The sequence below is a fragment of the Carcharodon carcharias genome, chromosome 5 (genome assembly GCF_017639515.1).
Source record: "Carcharodon carcharias isolate sCarCar2 chromosome 5, sCarCar2.pri, whole genome shotgun sequence".
NCBI lineage: Eukaryota > Metazoa > Chordata > Chondrichthyes > Lamniformes > Lamnidae > Carcharodon > Carcharodon carcharias.
In genome coordinates this window covers 17,610,324-17,638,088 of record NC_054471.1, presented here as the reverse complement: position 1 = coordinate 17,638,088, position 27,765 = coordinate 17,610,324, and the positions used below count along the sequence as shown (strand labels likewise).

The following is a 27,765-nucleotide window of genomic DNA, read 5'->3' as shown; positions in this document are numbered from 1 at the left end:
CTGAAATGACAACCTGAACTTCCTCAGATAGTCAAAGAACTGAGCCTCTACCTGTAACCATTTTGCTGGCAGTGATTCTTGTGAGTTTCGATCCTTGGCTGCTGCCCACTCTGCTAATTTCTATTCTGCTGCTCCCCTCCCGTGCAGCTACAGATTTGTGATCAGCAGATTACTGATCCTGATGCTGTTACTGATCATATTTCTCCTCAACTGAGGTCCAATGTAATGCAGCAAGAGGAATGATGTGATTTCACAAACCTCCAACCTGTAGAATGTAAACTCTCACAAAAGTTCTGTGAACACCCTTTCCCAATAGCAGCTAAGAAACTAGTTGAGGCTATTGTGTATTGATTGTCATTTTCCATGAAATAGACTGAATTCCCCAATTACTGCCTATGTTCTCACCTTGCTTTCACTGCCAAGACTCAGGAAGCCCAGGAAACCCAGGGTCCTGATGTTAAAGTCAAAAGTCTGTGCTAATGTCAAAGTAATTGCATGATTAATGAATGTTAATTGTCAGCCCACCTTTCCCAAGGGAGTTGCATGCACTCAGCCTCATACACTGGAGTGAGATGCAAAAGTTGGTGGATGGGAGTTGGTTTCTCAAACCACTTTAAATTTCACAGGTTTTAATCTACACAAGCCCCCAAATCACATGTTCCTTCATGTTAAAAATCCTTATATAAAGTGTACTAAAGTGTTCAGTTCACAAGTGGAGAAATGCTTACTACTAAAATACTTGATATGCAACAGTAGATGCAACATTTAAAACACTCCAAAGATGGCCAAACCTGTATAACAGTCATACACCCAATTTGTATTGTGGCTGCAGTCTTGTTTAAATCATGAAATTTAATCTTAGTGCAATTAAAATCACACCTTTGAAAATTAGGTGCTAGGAAAACCACCCTCCATCAGCTGAAATCTACCCTGTAGTAACTTTGCAAGTACCTGTAATGAAAATTCCTGAAAATAACTTACTGGATCTGAATTATAAAGTGGCTCACAGACTCTCTCTAATGCCTGCAGAAACTTCACATTGTCCTTTGCTCCATTAGCCGCATCAGTGATTTGAGAATCCAGCTCCAACCACATCTAAAAAATAAAGTATAAACAGATCAGTACTCAACCAGCTCACACTAGCAAATGACAAAACAAACATCCCTATTAGATGTGATTCAGTAATTGGGCAACACTTGCTGAACAATCCTGAGTGGCCAACTATCAATTTAAGATAATCAATCAAGCTCGTTATGTGGCTCATTTACACTTGCTAGAAGTGACATGCATTCATACACAGGGACCAGTTCTCTGCAAACAAAAGGAACATGTTCAAGCATTGCACCTTTTCTGAATTACCTGGGAGCTTGGGGAGCCCATAATTCCCCATTGTTTTTTCCATGGTAACACCTCAGCCAATCAGAGTCAGCTTGCCAACCAATCAACACACATTTCTTCTGTGGTAAAAATTGTTGCGATCGCTTGAAACTTGCCATTCTTGAGTTTGTCCTGATGAGTGCAAGATGAAAAATTTCGGCGACATGTCTCTTCTTTTCACAAAATGGCACAAGGGAGTGGATTTTATGGGTGGACAGATGATCCATTCCACAACACCCACACCCCCATCCTCCTCGACCTTAGTCGATCAGCACCATGCCAAACAGAAATCCAGTTGCCCTGCAGCAATAATATGCTCTGGGTGGCCATTATTGTTTGAGTGTGGGGCTTTCGCCCCCATCAGGGAAGAAGACCCGCACTAGAGAGCTGTAATGCCAGCAGCACCAACACAGAGCAACGAGGATTCACTAATAAAAAAGACACACACACAAAAAACTGCACACCAGCATATTTTTTTTCCTTACACTGTCAGAAAGGCAGCCCAATGTAGGGATTGATAACCAAATCACATTCGGATAGAAAATTTAAAAATTCATATTCTAATCTCATAACACAAATTCTTGACTCAGTGATTCTGTGATTCTATAAAGGAAATGTTGACCAAGCATGACCAATTAGCAAGATTCATTTTTCTCGGATATGTCAGGCCAATGCATTACATAGAATTTGATAGTTATATAAATTTCCTTAGGATTAAATTAAAATCTTTCATGGGAAATAAGAGTGATAAGAAGAAATTTGGGGCACAAAGGGGGAAACCTCATTACAATTAAGAGACTGCTGTGATAAGTAAGAAATTAATTACACAAACCAAGGTCACACTTTAAGTATTCAGGAACAAGCTGGATAAGGCAGCTTTACTTCATCAGTTCAGGCAAATTTCATTCAGAGTATTAAGGTAACTATTACTTTAATATTTGATAAATATTCTACTTAAAATATTTTTACTGTAACAATCAAAATTTAAAACAAAAACAAAAACTGTTGGAAAAACTCAGCAGGTCTGACAGCATCTCCAGAGAAAGACAGAGTTAACGTTTCGAGCCAGTATGACTCTTCTTCAGAATCCTTCCAGCAATTTTTGTTTTTGTTTCAGATTTCCAGCATCTGCAGTATTTTGCTTCAATCAAAATTTAAAACTGGATTCTCTATTAGGAATAAGACCGTACCATCTCTCCTTTTTCAGAACCGATCTAATGCTGCGATTCATTGTTTCCAACCTAGTCTTTGAATTGCATGTTTGGTCTTTTAATAAGATACTTAAAATTTTAGAATATATATTGTCTCACATTGTCTTCTGTATCAGTGGCTCAAGAAACCAACCCCATATTCCTTAAAGTCAGGGAGTACATCACTGAGGTTTTACCTAGACCCTTATAACAGCTGGAAAATTTATAATCTGGTTGAAAAAGCGGCCCAAAGGACGGTAATAAACTTGACAGGCTCTTTTTCTTTGTTGAACAAAAAGATTAATATCTTCGAACCATTTAAGCATCCTTGGGATCAGACTTTCTCGACCTAAAGTAGAGAACGTGCTCCTGACCTGGCTTGTCTCAAAAATGGGGTTAAGATTATAATACACCTCAAAGTTTGAGGAAAGGGATGCGGATATTGATGAATCCAAACAAATTATATTGGTTACAATGGGCAATATTTTCCCCCCCATTAGGGGGGAAGTGTGGGAGAGGGCGCGAGTGGGCGCGCTTCCAATCGGTGCTCCCGATTGGAGGTGCGCCGCCATTTTACATGGGCAGGCCATTTAAGGCCTGCCCAGCGTGACGTGCACCATGAAGCGCTATGCGCTCCCTGTGCAGGCAGGGTGGGATTCCCTCACCCAGGAGTGCGCTCTTTCGCGCATGCACGCAAAAGAGTGCACAAATCTCCCTGAGGCCAAGTGCTGCCCCAGGGACATCGGCGCTGATTTGAAACTTTTAATAAAGATTAGAAAAAAATTTCCCTGCCATGTCCCCTCATGTGACACTGTCACATGATCTGGGACATGTCCATAACTTTTATTGTAAAATTTTCTGCATTTTTTAAATCACTCATGAAGCCTCATCCCGCCCATAGATGAGGCTTCATGTTTCTTCACAAGCCCGCCTGGGCTCCCAGGCTGCCCGCTAACAGGCAGGTCCACTAATGAGTTCAGTTGGTTTTTTAATGGCCTTAATAGCTGTTGACAGGTTGGCAGGCGCTTCTGACTCGGATGCACACCCGCCGAACTGACAATCTAGATGACACGGGGTGACATCGGGACACATGCCGGATGTCACCCTGCATCATTTTACGCGTCGGCATGTGGGCCCCACCCCTGCTCACCGACCGGAAGATGCTGGCCAATGAGTTTTATCCTGCGATGAAGGTGTTAATCACAGAACAAAAACAGAATTACCTGGAAAAACTCAGCAGGTCTGGCAGCATCAGCGGAGAAGAAAAGAGTTGACGTTTCGAGTCCTCATGACCCTTCCACAGAACTGCATATGGACATGGACTGCTTCAGTATCTGAAGAGTTGTGAATGGTACAAACATTGTGCAATCATCAGAAAATATCCCTACTTCTGCTGAAGATGGGTGGGCCCTAGACACTGACCTGAGAAACTCATTCAGCGATGTCCTGGGGATGAAATGACTGGCCTCCAACAACCACAGCTATCTTCCTGTGTGCCAAGCATGACTCCAACCAGTGAGGATTTTCCCCCTGAATTTACACTGACTCCATTTTTGCCAGAGCTCCTGTCTCAGTCTCAGGATACGTGGTCGACCATTTAGGACTGAGATGAGGACTGAGATGTGGAGGAACTTCAAGGGTGGTGAACCTATGCAATTCTCTACCACAGAAGGCTGTGGAGGCCAAGTCACTGAATATATTTAAGAAGGAAACAGATATATTTCTGGACTCTAAAGGCCTCAAGGGGTATGGGGAGTGCGCAGGAGTAAGGCATTGAGGTGGAGGATCAGCCATGATCATACTGAATTGGTGCAGCAGGCTCGAAGGGCCAAATGACCTACTCCTGCTCCTATGCTTCTGTATGCTTCCATGCCACATTGAGTCCAATGATGCCTTCATATTAAGGATAGTCACTCTGTCCTCCTTTCTTGAGTTCCACTTTTTTGATCATGTTTGGACCAAGGCTGTAAGGAGGTCAGAAGCCAAGTGGACCTGGCGGACCCAAATTAAGCATCATTGAGCAGGTGATTGCTCTGTAAGCGCCACTTGATAAGATTGTTGATGACATCTTCCATCACTTTGTTGATGATCAAAAGTAGACTGATGGGACAGTAAATGGCTGGATCTCATTTGCCCTGATTTTTGTGGACAGGACGCACCTGAACAATTCTCCACATTGTCAGGTCAATGCTATATTGTAGCTGTACTAGGTGGCATAGCTGGTTCTGGAGCACAAGTCTTCAACACTACCAGTGGGATGATGTTAAGGCCTTTAGCGTTTGCAGTATTCAGTGCCTTCAGTCATTTCTTGATATTAGGTAGATTGAATCGAATTAGTTGAGAACTGGTATCTGTGATACTGGGGAGTTCAGGAGGGGCTGAGATGGATCATCCACTGGGCGCTTCTGGATGAAGATGGCTGCAGCCGTGTCTATTGCACTGATGTCCTGGGCTTCCCCATCATTGAAAATGGGGATGTTTGGGGAGCTTCCTCCTCTGGTTAATTGTTTAATTATCCATTACCATTCATGACTGATTGTGGCAGGACAGTAGAGCATTTATTTGACCCATTGGTTGTGCGATCGCTTAACACTGTCTATCACATGCTGCTTCTGATATCTGGCATTTTGTAGACCTGTGTGGCAGCTTCACCAGGTTGACATCTCAATTTTAGGTATGTCTAGTGCTGCTCCTAGCAGGCTCCCCTACATTCTTCATTGAACTAGTGTTGATGCCTTGACTTGCTGGTAATGGTGGTGTGAAGGATACAGCAGGCCATGAGGTTACAGGTTGTGATTAAATACAATTCTGCTGCTGCTAATGGCCCACCTCATTGATTCCCAGTTTTAAGTTGCTAGATCTGTTCTGAACCTATCCCATTTAACACAAAGGTAGAAAGTATCCTCAGTGTGAAGTTGGGACTTAACCTCCACAAGGACCAGAGTATTGCATACAGTTTTGAGTCCCTTCATTAAATGAAGGATATATTTGCATTGAAGGCAGTTCAGAGAAGGTTCATTAGGCTGATTCCTGGTTAAAGGGGCTGTCTTAGGTGGAAAGGTTGAGCAGGTTGGACTTATACTCATGGGAGTTTAGAAGAATGGGAGGTGATCTTTTGGGGGTACTTGACAGGTACATGGTGAATGCATGTTACCCCTTGTGGGGAAATCTATTGCCATGGTGGGATTTGAACCCTTGCCCCAAAGCATTAGCCTGGGCTGCTGGATTGGTACTCCAGTGACACCACCCCCTGAGGAGGCATAAGTAATTCCAAAGATTAACTACCATCAAAAAAGTAAAAATCCATGGGATACAGGGGAATGTGGTGGGTTGGATCCAAAATTGGCTCAGTGATAGGGAACAAAGAATAATTATTGATGAGTGTTTTAGCAAATGGAAATTGGTTTCCTGCGGCATTCCACAGGGCTGTGTGGCTCCCCTGCTGTTTCTGGGGAGGTAGTGGTGTTCTTGTATTACCACTGGACCAGTGTTCCAGAGCCTCAGGGTAATGCTCTGGGGACCACGATTTGAATCCCACCATGGCAGATGGTGAAATTTGAATTCAATAAAATCTAGAATTTAAAAAGTCTGACAATGACCACAAAACCATTGCCAATTGTTGCAAAAGGCCATCTGTTGTAAAAAGACAATCAGCTTGACTGGATTGCATGTGACTCCAGGCCTTATAAAATGTCTTCTGAAGAGGGCAGTTAGGGATGGGCAATAAATGATGGCGTAGCCAGCAATGCCCACATCCCACGAATGAATACAAAAAAAACTTAATGATTTGGACTTAAATGTGAATAGCTCTGGACTTGATTGATATCAGTGGTTTGGCTGAGTGGATGGTAAAGTGGCAAATGGAATTCAATCTAGGGAAGTGTGAGATTATGCATTTTGGGAGGGCAAACAAATCAAGGGAATACTCAGTAAATGGGAGGATATTGAGAGGGGTAGAGGAAGTGAAAGACCTTGAGGTGCATGTCCACAGATTCCTGAAGGTGGCAGGACAGATAGATAAGCAGGTAATGAAGGCAAATGGAATGTTCTTCTTTATTGCATGTGGTATAGAATACAAAAGCAGGGATGTATTTCTTGAAGTTTTCTTTTAATTTGTTCATGGGATGTGGGCATCATTGGCTAGGCCAGCATTTATTGCCTATCCCTAATTGCCCTTGTTCAGAAGACACTGCAGGAATTCAGATGCACTGCAGGAATTCACTATGGATCCTTAGGCAACACCTTCCAAACCCATGACCATTATCACCTAGAAGGACAAGGGCAGCAGATAGATGGGAACACCACCGCCTGGAAGATCCCCTCCAAGTCACTCACCATCCTGACTTGGAAATATATTGCCGTTCCTTCACTGTCGTTGAGTCAAAATCCTGGAACTCCCTTCCTAACAGCACTGTGGGTGTACCTACACCACATGGATTGCAGCAGTTCAAGAAGGCAGCTCACCACCACCTTTTCAAGGGCAACTAGGGATGGGCAGTAAATGTTGGCCCAGCCAGCGAAGCCCACATCCCATGAATGAATTTAAAAAAAAACTTAAGAGTCAATCATGTTGCTGTGGGTCTGGAGTCACATGTAGGCCAGACCAGCTAAGGATGGCTGACTTCCTTCCCTAAAGGACATTAGTGAATCAAATGGATTTTTACAACAATTGATAATGGTTTCATGGTCATCATCAGACTTTTAACTCCAGATTTTTAATGAATTCAAATTTCACCATCTGCCGGTTGGGATTCAAATGCAGGTCCCCAGGGTATTACCCTGGGTCTCTAGAATACCAGTCCAGTGACAATACCACTATGCCACCACCTCCCCTGCGTATAAAATGCTGGTTAAGTTGGAATTTTGTGTACAGTTCTGGTCACCATAATGCAGGAAGGACGTAATTGCTTTGCAGAGAGTACGGAAGAGATTTACAGCAATGTTGCCAGGCCTGGAAAAATGCAGCTAAGAGGAAAGGTTAGGTAAGCTAGGATTTTTTCCCTTAGCACAGAGGAGGCTGAGGGCTGACTTGATTGAGGTGAACAATATTATGAGGGGCCTAGATAGGGTGGGCAGGGAAGACTTGTTTTCCCGAATGGAGAGGTCAATTACCAGGAGGCATAGATTTAAGTTGATTATTAAGGGGCATTCAATTAATAAATATGGAATTAAAAGCTAGTCCCAGTAATGGTGACCACAAAACCATTTTTGATTGTTGCAAAAAGCCATCTGGTTCACTAATGTCCATTAGGAAGTAAATCTATCGTCCTTACCTGGTCTGGCCTATATGTGACTCCACACACACACAGCAATGTGGTTGACTCTTAAATGTCCTCTAGAATAGCCTGTTAAGCCACTCAGTTGTATCTGTGGTACAACAAAATCAATAAGTAATGAACTGGACGACCCACCAGGCATTGACCTATGCATCAGAAGGGACAACGCTACACTCAGCCCTGTCGACCCTGCAAAGGCCTCCTTACTAACATCTGGGACCTTGTGCCAAAATTGGAAGAGTCTCCTACAGATTAGTCAAGCAACAGCTTGACATAGTCATGTGCACAGAATCTAGGTTGCCTGTACTGCTGAATTAGTCAGAACTAGGCAGTCAGCTATAGGAAGTTAGGAAGTTCTATCGTTAATTGGTTCCTGGAAAATGTAATGTTACGCGAAATGACATTATGTGAAACAGCCTGCAAGCATGAAGATAGCAGCTCATGACTGAGTGCAGCTTGAAATAAAGTGTAAGCTTGGGAATTTGATAAGTGATGGAAATCAGTGCAGTGAGGGAGGAGATGCTGTTCTGGCTTTATACAAATAAAGAGTGATCCAAGTGAAGGAGCCAGAGACCATCAGCAAGATATAAGAGCTGAAGCCTGGAAGCATCAATTAGCAGGTAGGTAAGTGGTTGCTGAGTTTAAAGTTTTTTCTCTTTCTATAAATGAGGGTAGTGGTTTAAACTGGTATTGGGAAGATCTAAGCATTACATTAAATTTATAGCTTAACTAGTTAAATCACTTGATATAATTACAGATAATTATTGAGTGATATTTCTAAACCTACTTTGTTAAATGAAACACAGTGAAATGCCATGGCAGGTAAGGTGTTGCAGCTGCTGCATGTTGGCTCTGGTGCATATCTTGTATGATACCCAGACACTACATTTGCAAGTGTCTATAGCTAGAGGAACTTCGGCTTAGAGTTCCTAAGCTGTTGTTTAAGAATTTTGACACAGTGATCCATCAGGGAAGGGGAAAGTTACCTGAACACAATGCTCCAGGAGGCAGTCACACTCCAAGGGATAGGTATTTCGAATTTGGTCTGTGGTCAGGGACAGGAAGGTATGATTGTGAGTGAGGCGACTTTAAGGATCCAGAAGATAGCATTCGAGCTGTTTTCACCCTTGCAACTGTCCAACAGGTTGGAGGTTCATGCAGGTAATGTAGACAAGAGTAGGGATTGAGTAGGAGAATGAACAAACTGACCACAGCACTGGGGTGCAAGGGGTCATTCAAGTAGAGAGGGTCAAAAAGTTACAATAATGTTATTTTAGCAATGGGACAGTATAGTTACGGGGCTAGATGCTGTTCTCTGCAGCTGAGAGTGAGTCCCGAAGGCTGTGCTGCCTACCCAGTGCCAGGGATAAGGACATCTCTTTAAGGACACATCTGGAGAGGAATTTGGACTAAGAGGGGAAGGATCCAGTTCTCTTGGTCCACGTGGGTACCAATGCATTAGGTAGGACTAAAACAGACATTTTGCCAAGTCAGTATGAGCAGCCAGGGGAAAAATTAAAAAGCAGAACCACAAATGTAATAATCTCTATAATCTCTAGATTCCTACCATAGCCATGAAAGAGTTGGCATAGGGTAATTAAGAAGAAAGTTGAATGTGTGATGAATCCATGGTTGCCAAGCTTATGTTTTTTGAAATAGTCCCTTAATGAAAAGGGAAACTGAAAAAAGGAAACTGAGAAAGGAAACTAAGAAAAGAAACAGAGAAAGGAAATTGACACTGCCAGTTTCTAAGGAAGCCAAAACTAAGACCAAAACTTCTAGGCATAGTGAAGCTGGCTGAAGCGATACAAAGGGATGCAAAGTCATCCAAGGTCAGTGTAGAAGCTGATCAGTCCAGTGGTGCTGTACAGGCAAACTGAAGAAGACAGGGGCCATATTTAGAAGCTGAGAATAAATTGCTGCAGCATTTTCTGTTACTTGAAGATAATATTGATAGATCTATGCCATTGGAACTGAGTTGAGAAGGTTCTGCAGACCTGTACTGCTTTTGTCGAAGACTGTACCTGTGGAACTCAGGTTGGTTGTATGCTGCTATCAGCTGGGAATCAGACTTGCTCATATAAGGAGGGGAGCTGAAATTATTCACAAGGAAAACAGAGCTTTGAAGGACTTTGTGACTGAATTTAATGACCGAGATACTGTGTGGACTTCTGAGCCAAGTCATCAAATTTGTTGTTGTATGGGTCTTTGAATATGTAGTTTATATTTCATGATCAACAGTAATTAGCCTGTTAATTCATGCCTACTATCTGGTGATTCTGGCTTGTAGGTTATCATTGGTTAGCTAAGATAGTAGTTATTGTTTGCTTTGTTTGACTCAAGTTCAGTAAAAATTATTCTATTTTTAACCCGTGAACTCTTGGGGCTTCATTCTTTTGGTAAATAATTACAACTTAGGATTTCTTCTACTTTTAAAAAAAGTCGCTGTCCCTCCTGAGATTGTAACAAATGTGTGGCATAAAGATTGGTCTGAGAGAAATGGGTCTCAATTCATGCAGCTCAGACAACTGTATTGGGGAAAGAGAGAGCTATACTGCTGGGGCGGAATTTAACTGAAAATTGTTGGAACAATTGCCCTGGCAAATGATAAAACCAGGGCTGTAGAGAGGGCTTCTAACAAAATAGTGGGGTGAGGGTTCCTGTGAGGGGAGACTTAGAAAATTAAAGAAAAAGGAGAATGCAATAGTACAGGGTAATAACATGAGTAATAATAAACAGAGTGTGATAGGAAGGGACAGAGCCTACAAATATAAGAATACACCAATACATGGGGGTGAATTTTCTCCTCGTTGGGGGGGCTGAGCAGGAGTAGGCGCAGGTGGGCACACAGCCAATCACCGCCCGTGATTGGATGCATGCCGCCATTTTACATAGGCATGCCAATTAAGGCCCGCCCAGCGTGACACACACACGGAGGCGCTGAGTGCTCCCTTTATGGGCGGGGGGAGTAGGCTGAGTCAGGGACTGCGCTCTTTCGCACATGCGTGCAAAAGAGTGCAGAAATCTCCCTGAGGCACAGAGCTGCCTCAGGGAGATTAGTTTAGTTATCATACATTTTAATAAAGAAAAAATAATAATCTTTAGACATGTCCTTTTATGTGACAGTGTCAGAAAAGCTGGGACATGTCAATGAACTTTGATAAAAATTTGTATTCAATTTATAAACACTTCATGAAGCCTCATCCAGCCCGTGGATGAGGTTTTATGATAAATGCAAAGGCCGCCTGGGCTCTTCGCCTGCCTGCCAACCTTGAGGTTGGATGGGCAGCTCCGTTAAGTCTTAATTAGTTTCTAAATGGCCAAAATAGGCCTTTGACAGTTTGGCGGGCATGCAGCCGACTCCGGTGGGCAGCCGCTGAACTGAAAATCAGAATGACACATGATGATGTTGGGACGCACGCCTGACGTCACCGACCGTCATTTTACGCATCGGCGAGTGGCGCCCGCCGCCGCACACCAACCCAAAGATTCTAGTCATAATATCAGAGTTGGGAAAAAAGATAAAAAGGCAGGATTAAAGGTTTTAATTTGAATGCCTGCAGCAATTGTAAAAAGATGGATGCATCAATAGCATAAGTAGAAATAAACGAGTATGATACAACAGCCAAGGTTGCAAGCTAAACAAGATGGTCAAAGTTGGGTTCTAAATATTCAAGGGTATTTGACATTTTGGAAGGACGAGGAGAAAGGAAAAGGAGATGAAGTGGCTCTGTTATTCAGTGCAATCGTGATAAATGTCCTTGATTCAGAAGATCAAGAAGTGGAATCAGCTTGGGCAGAGATAAGAAATAGCAAAGGAAAGAAATCAATGGTGGGACTAACAGTAGCTACACTGTGGGATGGAGAAAACATCAAGAAATAATGGGGGCTTACAAGAAAAGTACTGCAATGATTGTGGTGACTTTACTGTTCACATCGATTGGACAAATCAATAGCCCTGAGAATGAGTTCATAAAGTGCATTCGGGATAGATTTTCAAACAATATGTTCTGAAACCTACCAGGGTCCAGGATATTCTGGGACTAGTAATGTGGAATGAGACTGGATTAATTAAAGACATCATAGTAAAGGATCTTCTAGGCAAGAGTGATAGCATGATAGAATTTCCCATTCAGTTTGAGTCTGAGAAATGTGGTTCCATAACCAGTGTCTTAAAGTTAAATAAAAGGAATTACAAGGGAATGAAGACAGAGTTGCCTAAATGGACTGGGTAAATATGTTATAATGGAAGACAGTAGAGAAGCAGTGGCAAATATTTCAGGAGATATTTCATAACTCTCAGTAAAGATATATTCCGTTGAGAAAGAAAGTTTCTGCCAGAAGGATGAACCATTCCATGGCTAACTTAATAAGTTAAGGATAGTATCAAATTAAAAGAAAATTAATACAATGATGTAAAGATTGTTGGTAAAATGGAAGATACTGAGAGTTTTAGAAATCAGCAAAGGAGAACTCAAAGAAAAAACAAAGGGGTAGAAATTGGAGTATAAAAGAAAACTAGCATGAAAGATAAAAGCAGGTAGTAAAGGCTTGGAGGTGAAGGAAACAGCCCTGCCTCTGAGCCAGAAGCTGCAGGTTCAAGTCTCACTTCAGGGCTTGATGGCCAAGGAGGGTGCATTCATAACATGGCCAAACAGGCTGAGTATCAACTTGGAAATCTTTCCAACATGCACCAATGGCAGGCTAAGAGTGAGAGAGATTTCTGGTCAGCCATATTGGAAATCAATTGGAACCTCTACCACCAGCATCCATGGATCCAGGCTACAGCATGCATATTGGAAGGATGTGATTGAACTGGAGAGAGTACAGAAGTGATTCACCAGGATGTTGCCTGGGCTGGAGCATTTCAGCTATGAAGAGAGACTGCATTGGGTAGGGTTGTTTTCCCTAGAGCAGAGAAGGCTGAGGGGGGACCTCAGAGAGGTATGCAAAATTATGAGGGGCACAGATAGGGTCTATAGGAAGAAAATTTTCCCCTTAGCAGACATGTCAACAGCCAGGGGGCATAGATTTGAGGTAAGGGGCATGGGGTTTAGAGGGGATTTGAAGAAAACATTTTTCATCCAGAGGGTGGCTGGAATCTGGAATACTGCCTCAGGGGCTGGTAGAGGCAGGAACCCTCACAACATTTAAAAAGTATTTAGATGAGCAGTTGAAACGCAAAGTATACAGGGCAACGGGCCAAGTGCTGGAAAATGGGATTAGAATAGATTGGTGCTTGATGGTCTGCATGGACATGATGGGCCGAAGGGCCTATTTCCATGCTGTATAACTGTATGGGCAGAATCCTCTGACTGTCGGGCTGGCGGAGCAGGAGGGCGGGCACGGATCCGATCAGCGCCCACGATCGGGACTGTATTGCCATTTTGCACAGGCGGGCCAATTAAGGCCTGCCCAGTGCATTTCCGACTCCCGTGAATAGTGGGACTGTGCGGGCTGTAGCAGGCATGCACAGACCCCCGGGTCCAATGGCGACCTGGCAATCTGTTTAAAGGAAGCCCTGGCAGTCTCCTGTAGGCTGCTCACAATGGCCACATCAAGATCACACCGCAGGGGGTCTTCTGAGCAGGGCACACTGGAGGGAAGGGCAGAGGAGCAGGGCAGGCTGCAGGGTCTGCCACAGGAGCAGGGCAGGCTGCAGGGTAGGCCAGCGGGGGGCCAATGTGCCCCTCGCTTTTCTGATGACTGCCTTGCTGCCATCCTCGAGGAGGTGGCAGCACGGCAGGAGGTGTTGATCCCCCAGGATGGGAGGAGGAGGCCCTCCCACATGACCAAACATGCATGGGAGGATTTGGCGAATGTGGTGAGCTCCCGCGACATGGTGCAGCGCACATGGATCCAGTGCCGTAAGCGCTCCAATGATTTGTTGCGCTCTGGAAAGGTGAGTACCGTGTTGGCATTGGGCATTTAACCCAGCAAGTAGCCATAGCCTTTGAGGGCCCCCCCGCCCAAGTCTTACTGTCGTGACTGCATTGAATCATGTTGGGCATTTCTCGTACGCTGGGTGGAGAAGCTGGGTGCTTACATCAGTCTGAGTGGTTCATGAGGAGATGAGTTCTCCCCCACATCATGGGTTGCTCTTAGTCGCACATGACTAGTCTGGGGTCAACCTGCAGAAGTTGAAGCTAGGTGCATATTCAGAACTCCAACACATGTCCTAATCATGGTAATGAGATTGTGGAAGGGGAGCTTCAAGGTCTCGCTGCCAAGGGCCATCTGCTGCCCTCGGCGCTACATGTAGTTGCACCTCCTTGCTATGGGAGCTAAGACCGTGTGTTTCCTAAAGTGATGGACGCAGAATGTGTCCAGGGTGGCCATTGTGGGGGGGTTGAGAGCAGGCGTACTATCTTTGTGTGACTAATCAGCAGTAGCGGGGAGAGGAGGCACTGAAGGCCTGAGGTGGGCCACTGTGGTTGGGGTGTGGCGTGCGCGTGCAGAGTCCATGTGCGATTAACCACAATGAATGGCCGTTTCTGCTTTACATGTGAGCGCTCGCGGCCAGGTATTTAAGGTCAACAGTGACACCCGCTCTGTCTTCCCACTATCTATAGCACTGATGATTGATTGATTTGTTATTGCTGCAACATTGCTCATTCACAGACTGATAGAGTCAGAGGTGTGGGTCATGGACAAAGGTCCCTCGGCCCTTCGAAGTTGCGCATGTCAATCACCTTCCAAAATCGCCTATCCCATTTCCGACCACTATCCCCATGGCCTTTTATGCCATGACATCGCAGCTGCACATCCAAATACTTATTACATGTTAGGAGGCATTCTGTGTCCACCACCCTTTCAGGCAGTGCGTCCCACATTACTGTGTTCAAAAGTTGCTCATCACCTCACCAGTCAACCTCATGTCCCTTACCTGAAATCAGTGCCACCAGGTTACTCATCCCTCGGCCATGGGGAAAAGTTCCTTTCTGTTGACCCTATCTATGCCCCACATAATGTTATAAACCTCAGTAATGTCACCCCTCATTCTCTTCTGGTCCAGGGGAAATAACCCCAGTCTATGCTATGTCTCCTCATAAGTCAAATTCCCTAGCCCAGCCAGCATCCTGGTCAACGACCTCTGCACTCTCTCCACTCCAATCACATCCCCCCCCGTGAAGCGCATATCACAACACGCAGAACTAAAGCTGTGGCCTAGGCAACATTCTTTGCGCTTGCAACATGACCTCCCTGTTCCTATATTCTATTCCTCGGCTAATAAAGGCAAGTATGGCATTTACCTTCTTAAACGCCTTATTTACCTGTTCCGCTACCTTAATGGGCATGTGGCCATGTCCAGCAACGTCCCTCTGATCCTCCTTACTTTCCACGGTCCTACCATTCCTCGTGTATTCTTGTACCTTGTTTCTCCTGCCCAAGTGCATCACCTCACACTTATCCACATAACATTCCATTTGGCATTCCTTAGGCCATCTGACCAGCGCACCCATATCTGCCTGCAATGTTAGGGTCTCCTCCTGACTGTTTGCCGCCAACATCCCATGAATAAATATTAAAAAAGGTGGCACATAAAAGATTACTACACAAGATTTATGGTTTTTAGTCTGCTTACAGGATTGGCTAACTAACAGGAGTTGGGATAAATAAGGCATTTTCAGAATGACAAACTTGCGGACTGCCACAGGGATCAGTGCAGGGGCCTCAACCATAATTAGGACTGTGGAGAAGACTTTAAACTAAAAAGTCGGGGTAGGGGAGGGTTCAGAAAGGTAAAGAGAAAAAGGACAAGGTAATAGCGTAGGATAATGATAGGAGTAATGATACCCAGGCTGTGACAGGAAGGTTCTGAAGAAACATAAGAGTGCACCAGCAAATAAGGTCAAAGTAGGCAAAAACAGTAAAAAAACATTAAAGGCTTTTTACCCGAATGCTTGCAGCATGCATAACAAGATGGAGAATTGATAGCAAAAATAGAATTAAAAGAGTATGACATGATAGCCATTGCAGAAACAAAGGGTGGAATCTTCTGCACTGCCTAGTGGCCTGTTTGGAAGCAGGGAAGGGCATTTAATCCAATGGGAGGGTAATAGGTGAGCACCCTGTCACATTCCCACCTCCACTCTGAATACATCCAGGACAGTAAGGTCCATTGTTAACCTGGACAATTAATGACCACTTGAGGGCCTCAACCCACCGCTACTAGCATTAACCCAGCAGCAGGTGGGCCTGTTGCCATGCAGCGTGCAAAAAAAGTAATCATGTGTGGGCTGCATGTCGGATTCAGGTGGAGCTCCCTTCTTCGGAGGGACTTGGCATCAGGAAAAGTTGAGTTGGGGGAGGGGGGTGGCACACTAAAAGCCATCCGCTGCTGTGCTACATAAAACCCCTCCCGATATTACCTACCTAACTTAGGTTTGCAATGTTCCGTGATCCTGGGCCTCTGATAGTTGTTGCTCCTGCAGTAGCCACGGCCTTCCCTGTGATGCTTCTGGGCCAAAGATCTGCCATCCTCTGGTTGCCCAACAGCTCTCAGTTGGCCTGGACATCTGTCTCAAGGACCTTGAACCCTGGTAATGGTCCACCAAAACCTGTCCACCATCTGAAAGGCACAAGTCAGGAGTGTGATGGAATACTCCCCACTTGCCTGGATGAGTGCAGCTCCCACAACACTCAAGAACCTTGACACCACCCAGGACAAAGCAGCCACTTGATTGGCACCACATCCACAAACATTCACTCCCTCCACCACCGATGCACAGTAGCACCAGTGTGTACCATCTACAAGAAGCACTGCGGGAATTCATGAAGGCTTCTTCAACAGGACTTTCCAAACCCATGACCACTACCATCTACAAGGACAAGGCGAGTAGACACATGGGAACACCACCACTGGAAATTCTGCTCCAATTCACTCACCATCCTGACTTGGAAATATATTGTTGTTCCCTCACTGTCGCTGGGTCAAAATCCTGGAACTCCCTTCCCAACAGCACTGTGGGTGTACCTACACCACATGGACTGCAGCAGTTCAAGATGGCAGCTCACCACCACCTTCTCAAGGCAATTAAGGATGGGCAATAAATGCTGGCCCAGCCAGAAAAGCCACATCCCATGAATGAATAAAAAAAACACTGGCCTCCCCATTGCCTTATTGGCTCGTGCTTTGGTGGGCTATCTCCAAAGTAGGCAATGTGGGTTTCTCATCAGTTCTCTAGCAGGTGACACCCCATCGCCTGCACGAAATTCTGCCTATAGTTGCAAGATGACCAAGGCTTGGAACTGAATATTCAAGAATGCTTGACATTTCAGAACAACAGGAGGAAAGGAAAGGGAAAGGAGGTGGCAGTATGGTTTATAATGCATAAGATCAGTACAATAGTAAGAAATTGTCTTGATTTCAAAGATCAAGATGTAGAATCAGTTTGGGTGAAAGTAAGAAATAGCGAAGTAAATATCCACTAGTGGAAATATTTTATAGGCCTCCTAACTGTGGCTGCACAGTAGGACAGAGTGTACATCAGGAAATAAAGGACCTTAGAAGAAAGGCACTGCAATTTCTCTTTTTTCTTTTGTATGCCTTGAGGAACAGAAGCTGCCATCACAATTTTAATCTCAGGTTCCCGAGTCAATCCAATACCATGCTGGGGAGCAAGTGCAAATCCAGGATTCACCTTCAAACTTGAGTCATGGGCAAGATGCTATTATGTGATCCATGGTTTAGTCAAGGTATCCACAGTTGCAGCGGGTGAGTCTTGAGGTGTCACTTATACATCAGGTGGTCACATCGGCCATGTCCAGTCCGTATTCTATTGAGATTTGTCTACATGCTTTGCGGGAGATTGAAGCCTAGTTGTTGAGAAGTTGTGTCGCAGACAAAGGCCGGAATTTTCCGTTTCCCTTGGCAGTAGACATGTTTGGTGACATCAGTGGACAATATGGCATGATGGACAAAAATTGGTTTTACGCTGTCGTGAAACCAGTTTGCGATGATCTGTTCAGCCTGTCAGTGCGTCCAAATTTACCTTGTTTTTATTCATTCACGGGATGTGGGCTTCGCTGACTGGGCCAGCATTTATTGCCCATCCCTAAGTGCCCTTGAGAAGATGGTGGTGAGCTGCCTTCTTGAAATGCTGCAGTCCATGTGTTGTAGTTACACCCACAGTGCTGTTAGGAAAGGAGATCCAGGTTTTTCCCCAGTGACAGTGAAGGAGTGACAATATATTTCCAAGTCAGGATGGTGAGTGACTTGGAGGGGAACTTCCAGGTGGTGGTGTTCCCATTTATCTGCTGCCCTTGACCTTCTTGGTGGTAGTGGTCGTGGGTTTGAAAGATGCTGTCTAAGAAGCCTTGGTGAGTTCATGCAGTGCATCTTGTCGATGGTACACACTGCTGCGACTGTGCTTCGGTGATGGAGGGAGTGAATATCTGTGGATGTGGTGCCAATCAAGCGGACTGTTTTGCCCTGGATGGTATCCAGCTTCTTCAGTGTTGTAGGAGCTGCACTCATCCAGGCAAGTGGAGAGTATTCCATCACATAACTGTAGATGGCGGACAGGCTTGGGGAGTCAGGAGGTCGATTACTCATCGCACGATTCATAGCCTCTGACCTGCTCTTGTAGCCACAGTATTTATATGGCTAGTCCAGCTCAGTTTCTGGTCAATGGTAACCCCCAGGATGTTGATAGTGGGGGATTCAGTGATGGTAATGCCATTGAACATCAAGGGGCGATGGTTGGATTCTCTCTTGTTGGAGACGGTCATTGCCTGACACTGATGTGGCATGAATGTCACTTGCCACTTGTCAGCCCAAACCTGGATATTGTCCAGGTCTTGCTGCATTTGGACACGGACTGCTTCAGTATCTGAGGAGTCGCGAATGGTGCTGAACATTGTGCAATCATCAGCGAACATCCTCACTTCTGACCTTATGATGGAAGGAAGGTCATTGTTGAAGCAGCTGAAGATGGCTGAGGAACTCCTGCAGTGACTGACCTCCGACACCATAACCATCTTCCTTTGTTCTAGGTATGACTCCAGCCAGCGGAGAGCTTTCCCCCTGATTCCCATTGACTCCAGTTTTGCTAAGTCTCTTTGATACCACACTCTGTCAAATGTTGCCTTGATGTCAAGGGCAGTCACTCCCACCTCACCTCAGGAGCTCAGCTCTTTTGACAATGCTTGAACCAAGGCTGCAATGAGGTCAGGAGCTGAGTGGCCCTTGCGGAACCCAAACTGGGCATCAGTGAGCAGGTTATTGCTAAGCAAGTGCCGCTTGATAGCACTGTTGATGACCCCTTCCAATACTTTACTGGTGATCGAGAGTAGACTGTCGGGGCGGTAATTGGCCGGGTTGCATTTGTCCTGCTTTTTGTGTACAGGACACACATGGGCAATTTTCCACATAGCTAGGTAGATGCCAGTGTTGCAGCTGTACTGGAACAGCTTGGCTAGGGCGCAGCAGTTCTGGAACACAAGTCTTCAGTACTATTACCGGAATATTGTCAGCTCCCATAGCCTTTGCAGTATCCATTGTCTTCAGCTGTTTCTTGATATCACGTGGAGTGAATCGAATTGGCTGAAGACTGGCAACTGTGATGCTGGGGACCTCCAGAGGAAGTCCTGCTATGTTGGTGTGACTTACAACTGCCTTTAAAAGGCACACACCTGGCGAGCTGAACTCCAAGGGCAATTTGGAGGAAAGTCCACAGAACCTTGTACAGCGGTCAAGAGGATCACCCGTAGGATATCAAGGAAGAGGTGCCATGCATTCAATGTGGGGGGTGGTGGGGTGGTGTCACAGGCAAGTCACTTTTTCTCGGCTGGCTTTCAGTGTGGTGCAGGGGCATGGGCTCCAGTGTGGGTGGGACCTGGGCGTGGGCAAGCAGCATAGACTGAAAGAAGTACACAAGCACATGCTGGGGCGGGTGGGTGTGGTGAGAGGGAGGTTGGGAAGGGGAGGCGGTGGGATGGGGTTGAGGGTGAAGGGTGGGGAAAGTGGCCATGCACTTGGAAATGTTTGTCAAAAGTGAGCATTCTTCAACAGCTGAGACCTTTCAGCTGCAACTCCATTGACATACTTGGAGTCGGGCCCCTGAAGCATTTCTGCCCACCCATGCAACGCAAAAGTATAAATGTGCCAACAACTGCTCTAGAACGCTTCACCCCTCAGGTGTAAACTGCTAATTAATGTGCTTTTTAGAGGGCTGCAGAACAATTGGACAACTGAACAAGCTGTAGAATCCCCTTGCGAAAGGTGGCCATGGCGCAGTCTCTGGTGAAGGTGCTCAGAGCCCCTTGCAATGTCTTATGCAGGTTTGGACCAGTACCCCTCGTGGTTCAAGCTAACAACGCAGACTTGCAGTGTGAATTAGGAGAATGCCCGCGCCTGAGCAGAGGACACAGCATGCAGTCCAGTAGCCAAAGGTCAAGTGGAGTAGGGCGGAGGTGGGTGGGGTTTCGGACAGCCATGAAGCACCTACACACTGGCCATCCAAGTAGTGGCTAGCAGCTTCTAGAATGCATGAAGAGGCCTTGAGACTTAACCAAAAGAGGTCCTAACACACGCGTCTCACTCTCTGAATCTGCAGGAGGAGAACATCAGGATCATTGAGCCTTGTGATCTAGTGGTATGCCTCTTGGCCTACAGGGATCAGAGAAGGAGAACAGTATGATGGAGGCACTTGGTTCGCTACTGGGAGGAGCACTACCCTCAAGTTGAAGGTGCGACAGGCCCTCGTGGTGCATGCAGCTGAGGATCCACAGCGAGCTGTTGATCATCAGCACCTCACTAGGCTCAGGGCCTGTAGACCACACATATCATTCCTGCAGATGACTGACAACCAGCGTCACTGAAGACTGCGCATGTCTCGGGAACTGGTTGGTCAGATATGCCACCTGCTGCAGATATTGGCACCAGGGGCACATGGAGGGCATCCATTGCAGTGGCTGTAAAAGTAACTGTGGCAGTCAACAATAGCTAGTGGCTCCTTCCAGGAAACCACAGCTGTCCCGTGCAGAATCTCACAAGCCTCCACCCACAAGTGCATCCAGGATGTTACACGCGTTATCCTCACGAGGGCAAAGAACTTTATGCATTTTCACCGGGATCAGGTAAGCCAGGAAGCAAGGGCACTGTGATTTATGGTGAGCTCTGGTTTTTCACAGGTGCAAGGCACCATCGACTGCACTGGGATGGCAAATAGATCTCTGTGGCAGCAAGCAATCAACTACGTCAACCGCAAGGACATCCACTCGCTGAGTGTTCAGGTGGTCTGCGACCATCACAAACACAGGTTTGTGCACAATTCCCAGGGAACATTCATGACTCTTACATCCTCAGCAGGTCTCAGATCCCTGACATCTTCCAGGATCCACAGAGGCTTCAAAATTGGCTCCTTGAGGGCAAGGGATACTCACAGAGGATTTGGCTAATGACATCTGTGCAACAGCCTCAAGCTGCAGCAGGGAGACGGTATAACGAGGCTCATGCCGCAACCTAGACTTTGGTGGAGCAAACAAAGGGATATTGAAAGTGAAGCTCTGATGCCTCAACAGGTCTAGTGAAACGCTGCAATATGGTCCCCAGAGGGTGTTACACTTCACAGTAGCTTGCCATGCTCCACAACCTGGTGCTGCAATGGGGAGAACCTGGCTGAGGAGGAGATGGAGGAGCTGCATGTCTCTTTCGACGAGGAGAATGTCGAAGGCATGAAGGTGAGGTCCTCGAAGGCAAGGATGCTGGTGATGTGACCATCACACTGGCCAGATGAGGCAGGTGTCCAAGAGGCCCTAATAACCGCAAGATTCGTGGAGGATGATGACAAGATGCAGTGAGGACAGTCCTGACATCCTCACCTTGCATCTGTGAATGTTTGACTCCTGTGTGCCTGAAGGCAGCACACATACATTCAGTGCTCAGGCTTATGTCATGGAGATGCAGCGGGGGCCCTAATAGTCGCAAGATTCTAGGGGGAAGATGATGACATGCAGTGAGGACACTCCGTAGATCTTCACATTGCCCCTGAGAACGTCTGACTCTTGTTTGGCTGAGGGCAGCTCACTTGCGCTCTGTGATCAGGATCATATCATGGATACGCAGCCATGAAACTTGATGTGCACCTGATCCTTTGGCAGCCTTCAGCACCTGTCCACTACATAACCACACCATCACTGGACAAAAACGCTGAAGAGATGGGGGGCCAGCCCCACCTCAAAGGTGCTAGACACAGCAAGAGAATGATGGGACTCTGTGACACCTGCTTATGACATCCTGGCTGCAATGACAAGCGCCATCAAAGTGCAGGCATCACTGATATATCCAGTGATTGTGAAGTCGGACCATCACTTTGCTCTGAAGGTTACACACTGCACAGGGAAAAGGCCCTGGATTGTGACACCTGCCTTTATCTTGTGCAGGAACCAAGATTTCAAATCTGAATGACAAGGATATCATCACCTTGTTATCATCATAACAAGGAGCCAGACAAGGAGGCATTCTTGGGAGTTTGTTTACAATTGTCATGAAGCTATTAATGTATATAATATTATTGGAAAATATTTTTCTTTTAAATAAAGGTTTAGTCTGTGGGTGTGTCTTAATTGGATTAAAGCCAGCTAGTCTGGGTGCTTTGATGTGTACTAGTTTTGATATGTAAGAGAGGTAGCGTGCATTTGCATTTTTTTGAATAAAGCATTCAAGAAGCGGGGTGAAAACTACTACCTAGCTAGCAGATACCAAGCAATATGTTTATATTACTAATAAAGTTGGTACTATGAAAAGGGTTTTATTGTTAGAAGAGGCTAGTGATACAATGAGAATTTACATTCAATGGGTGGTGGTAGGGATAACTTCAGCAGTTTTCGGGTGTGCAGAACAGAGGCAATGTGAGATCAACAGCAGCTGTAAGCCTCCAACTGTCTCCACAGAAACCAAAGTGAGAAGAACCTCATTTTGAATTTGTAAGGTGAAAATGCTTTGCCTGATGTTTGGTTAAGTCTATGGGTTGCTGTTGCCTTAATGGAGATTAGTTTGGGAATTTGTTAAAAGTTATGATAGTAGTAATTTGAAGCCATGTGTATATATATTTTAAACCTGTATAAATTAATAAAATGTTTCACTGGTTTAATGTAAAGCCTCGAGAACTGGTGGTCTGATTCCTGAATTCAGAGTCACATCTCAAACATAACACTTAAAATTATAGATTATGACAATTGTTTAAAGTTTCCCTCTGGAATTTTTAAATAACAGTTTTATCAACTGCATCGGCCATAACACAATAGTGAACATTATGTACAAGTGATTAACACCTCTGTCTACGCGGTGCAGCTACATCTTCTTAACCTTCCTAACCCTGCTGCTACATCATGGTGCTCCCCGACATCCACAGTATAGGTGGAGGCAGTCTGCTGACCACTATGCCCTGTTGTCTGTGAAGACTTTGGCAGGCGTCTTCAGGAGGGCTGTGACCAGGAGGTCCCCAGCCTGCATTGGGTATCCTGCTGTGGGCCAGGTGCACCCTCCTCTGCCTGTGGGGCTGGAGATGATGGGGTCACAGGAAGACAGGATTTGGATTGGCCGGACATATCCAGAATCACCTGGGTGGATGGCCACAGGGTGTCAAGCTGCTGGTCCTCCTCCCAATGGGTGCCCGACGGCTGCTGGCTCATTCCTTGATGAGAAGGGGAAGCTGGAGTGATATTGAACTGCCCGCACCCCTCACATTGACATTGTTGGAGGCCAACTCTGTTGTCAGTGATGGAGTTCAGCCGCGCAGCGGTGCAGGACCGATGTCCTGGTCCAAGGTCTCCATGGCACCTCCATCCTGCCAGTGTTGACTATGGTTCACGGGCATGCTAGTGCTATCACCTCAGACTGAAGGCGGACAGACTCCTGAATCATCCTTTGCAATCTGAGGAGTGCACCAGATACCCCTTTCTGATGTTCCCATGATCACTCTTGCAGCTCCAACAACTGATTGAGGGCCGAGTCCAGAGGCTCATCATCTGACTCGGACTCAGTAGATTCCTTGCCTCCAGCAGTCCTCCAAATGCCAGCGACCTTGGATATCCCTGCCTCCACCTGCTGCAGGATAAATTGCATGCTATGCTCACCTGATTATGATCCCAAGGCTGCTCTACATTTAGGTCCTATCATGGTGTGCGCTGCTGAGCTGGCGGAGGGTGTAGGTGAGCATTGTAATGGGTCTCCAGTGGTGCTCCCCTCATGGTCCTCGGTGCCGGGATAGGGGTCAAGGTTGCCTGAGGGTGACATGGCAGATGTGCCTAGGAGAGAAAATGGAGATTGTTAGTGCTTGGCAGCCATGTTACACATGAAACAGCGGACTCAGAGTAGCATTGACAGACGGCTGATCTAGTGCAGGATCCTCACGTGGATGCTTGCCGCTGATCTCCCCATCGCCTTAGGAATGGTCCATGTCCTCTCCAGCCAGCTCCAACGCGGAACTCTTGAACTGAGTGAGGACCTTGATATCCAGCACTCTGCCCCCGGTCTGGGACCTCTCTCATTGATTGTGCACAATCTTCTCCTGCAAAAAGACAGGTGGAGAGACTTTGAGCAAGGTGCATGCTAGGCCAAATGAAAAGGATGCCAGGTGTGCGTGTGTGCTGAGTGGAGCCATGGACGGGGTGAGGAGGCAATCTCCAGAGGAGATGAGGCCAGATGGAGATGTGAGGGTGTGTGTGAGAGAGTGACTGGTGATGTACCTGGTAGTGAGTGAGATGCCAGTGAATGCGTGATGGGCTTGTGAGTGTATGAGTTTAGAGTGAAGAGGTGGCTGACTTACCCTCGTGGTACGAATGAGATCATTCGTGCTTTTTCTGCTTTGGACAGCCAACCTTATGCATGCAACATTGGCACTGGCCAATGCTGCCACTGCCTCCCAAGCCGGAACGATGAGATTGATGGGCCTCCTGCGGCCAGAGCACATTGTGGTGGGCCTCCATAGCGCCGAAAAGATGTTCCAGGGATGCTTCACTGAATCGGTGGGGGGGCTGCACTCTTCTTGGCTTTTGAGTAAATACGTTCACCGGAGCAGTCCTGGGTTGCAAGTATTGAGAACTGTGCATGTGGCTGCAGTTTAAATGTGGCACCCAGAGTGAGGAAACAGCAAGGTAACGGTGTGGCTGGCAAATTGAAGGCTGCCCGCCAGCGATCCGGCATGTTTCCCATGAATGCTTTAATAATGAGGCATGAAAATCCACCATTGCAAACGGCAGGTAAAATATCACTTTTCACACCCGCTAGTCCACTTATTGCAAATCTGGGACTGTTCCACCCAATGCATTTAATTGGGAGGGTGGTTTCTGCCAAAGCTTTCCTCCAATTTTCGTCAGTGTTTTGGAGTTAGCTTTGGTCAAGTCGTGTCCAAATGGAGTTTCATGGAAGCATGTGGTGAGTTGGGGGTTCTTGAAGGTCTCAATGGTTGCAGTTGATATGAGTTACTTCTCTGTGTGTTGCCACATCCTGTTGAATAGAGGGAGTGGAGATTTGAAGAAATGGCAACCACAGAACTGGAGCTGATCTCACAGTTCCAGAGGTTGTCCTCATTATTGAGTGAAGTTGTGTGACAATGAGATTGGTGTGATGACTTGAGGCCAATATGAATGCACAGTACTCAGCTGTTGAAAAGACCAGAGCTAAAGCAGAAGTATGAAGGACAATGGTTTTTGCAACGCACCTTCTGTCGGTGAGCTTGTGGATGATGTTCACTCATGTCATTACCAACCCTGGTACTGTTATAAATGTAGGTGCATTTTTTTGAATAGAGCAATCAAGAAGTGGGGTGAAAACTACCACCTAGCTAGCAGATACCAAGCAATACGTTTATATTACTGACAAAATTGGTACTATGAAACGGGTTTTACTGTAAAAGGTGGAGTTCAAAGAGGCTGGTGATACAATGAGAATTTACATTCACTGGGCATTGCTAGGTATAACTTCAGCAGTTTTGTGTGTGCAGGGCAGAGATAATGTGAATTCAAAAGGCAGCTGTAAGACTCCAACTGTCTCCACAGGAACCAAAGTGAAAAGAACCTCATTTTGAATTTGTAAGGTGAAAATGTTTTGCCTGGTGTTTAGTTAAGTCTATGGTTCCTGTTGCCTTAATAGAGATTAGTTTGGGAATTTGTCAAAAGTTATGATAGTAGTAATTTGAAATCATATGTATATATATTTTAACCTGTGTAAATTAGTAAAATGTTTCATTTGGTTTTCTGTAAAACCTCGAGAACTGGAGGTCTGCTTCCTGAATTTAGAGTCGCATCTCAAACATAACACTTAAAATTATAGGTTATGACAGTTGTTTAAAGTTTCCCTGTGGAATTTTTAAATAACTTAGCTTTACCAACTGCATCAGTCATAATGCTAGAGAAAACTAGCATGTTGGCCTTCATTGTAAGGGGATTTGAGCGCAGGAGTAAAGATGCTTTGCCACAGTTGTATGAAGCCTTGGTGAGACTTCACCTGGTGTATTGTTTAGTTTTGGCCCCTTTACCTATGGAGGGATACAGTTTCCATTGAGGGAGTGTTAGGGTAGAGGTACATCATGTGATTTGGAAGGTGAATGGAACGTTGGCATTTATTGTAAGAGTATGGGATATTAAAGTGAGTAAGTTTTGCTGAAGCTTACAGGGCCTTGCTGAGACCACATCTGTACAGTTTTGGTATCCTGATCTGAAAAAGGATATAATGCATTACAAGCAGTTCAGAGGAGGTTCCCTCAACTCATTTCTGGGATGAAGGATTTATCTTATGAAGAAATGTTGAACAGGTTGGGCCTATACCTATTAGAGTTTAGAAGAATGAGGGATGATCTTATTGAAACATATAAGATCATGAAGCGGCTCAATAAGGTGGATACCAGGAGTGTGTTTCATTCTATGGGTGAGACTAGAACTCGGGGTCACAGTTTAAAAATAAAAGGCCTCCCATTTAAGACAGCGATGAGGAGAAATATCTTTCTGTCAGAGGATTGTTCAGCTGTGGAATTCTCTTCCTGAGGCTGGACTGTTAATGTTGTAATCCTGTCACAATTAAGTCCATGTTCTAGCTTCATGTGAGAGCAGCAATTACTAATTGGGAAAAGGAAAGGGCATTATTTTTAGTATATATAAGAACTGATTGTCACCTGTGTAGGGGAAAAGGAAAGGGCAGTCTCTATCTATGTTCTCTGGGCTTTGTGAATGAGCCTATGGGCAGAATTTTCCCCTCGTTCGGGGGTGGGGGGGTGGGGGTGGGGGGGGGGGGGGGGGGTGGCGGGGAGTTGATGGGCTGGCGCGTGCAGATGCGTTTCCGATTGGCACCCCCAATCAGAGGTGCAATGCCATTTTACGTGGGCAAGCCAATTAAGGCCCACCCAGAGTGACGTCCATGGGGAAGTGTTATGCACTCCCTGTGCGGGCAGGGGGGAATGCCTAAAATCAAAAATGCGCTCTTTCGCGCATACGCACAAAAGAGCATGCTCATCTATCTGAGGCTATGTGCAGCCTCAGGGAGATCGGCTCTACTTTCAACAATATTAAAAATAGAAAAAAAAAATCCTCTTACATGTCCCCTCATGTGACAATGTCACATAAGTTGGGACATGTTCATAATTTCCATAACAACTTTATTAAAATTTTTAAAACCCTACATGAAACCTCATCCCGCCGATGGATGAGGTTTCATGTTTTTTCTAGTTGCCGCCGGGGCTCCTGGCCTGCCTGCCAACCTTAAGGTTGGATGGACAGGTCCTCTAATTGCTTAACTGACCCTGTCAATGGTCTCAATTGGCTGATTTTGCTGCGCCTCCGCCTCCCTGAAAATTTAAATAGGACGGGGTGACATCGGGAGTTCCACCTGACGTCATCCCCCATCATTTTACACATCGGCGAGCGGGCCCCGCCCCTGCTAGTCAGTGGTAAAATCCTTCCCTATGTGAAAGAAAGACAGG

At 45.7% G+C, this 27,765-nt stretch overlaps 1 protein-coding gene across 1 annotated transcript in view; it reads right to left on the bottom strand.

Annotated features, from left to right (window-relative positions):
• LOC121278118 (dynein heavy chain 8, axonemal-like) overlaps window positions 1-27,765 on the bottom strand; it is a 2,067,071-nt gene that overhangs the window by 1,822,235 nt on the left and 217,071 nt on the right. Inside the window, 1 exon segment of the mRNA XM_041188205.1 lies at window positions 982-1,095. Coding sequence (XP_041044139.1) covers window positions 982-1,095 — 114 coding nt within the window.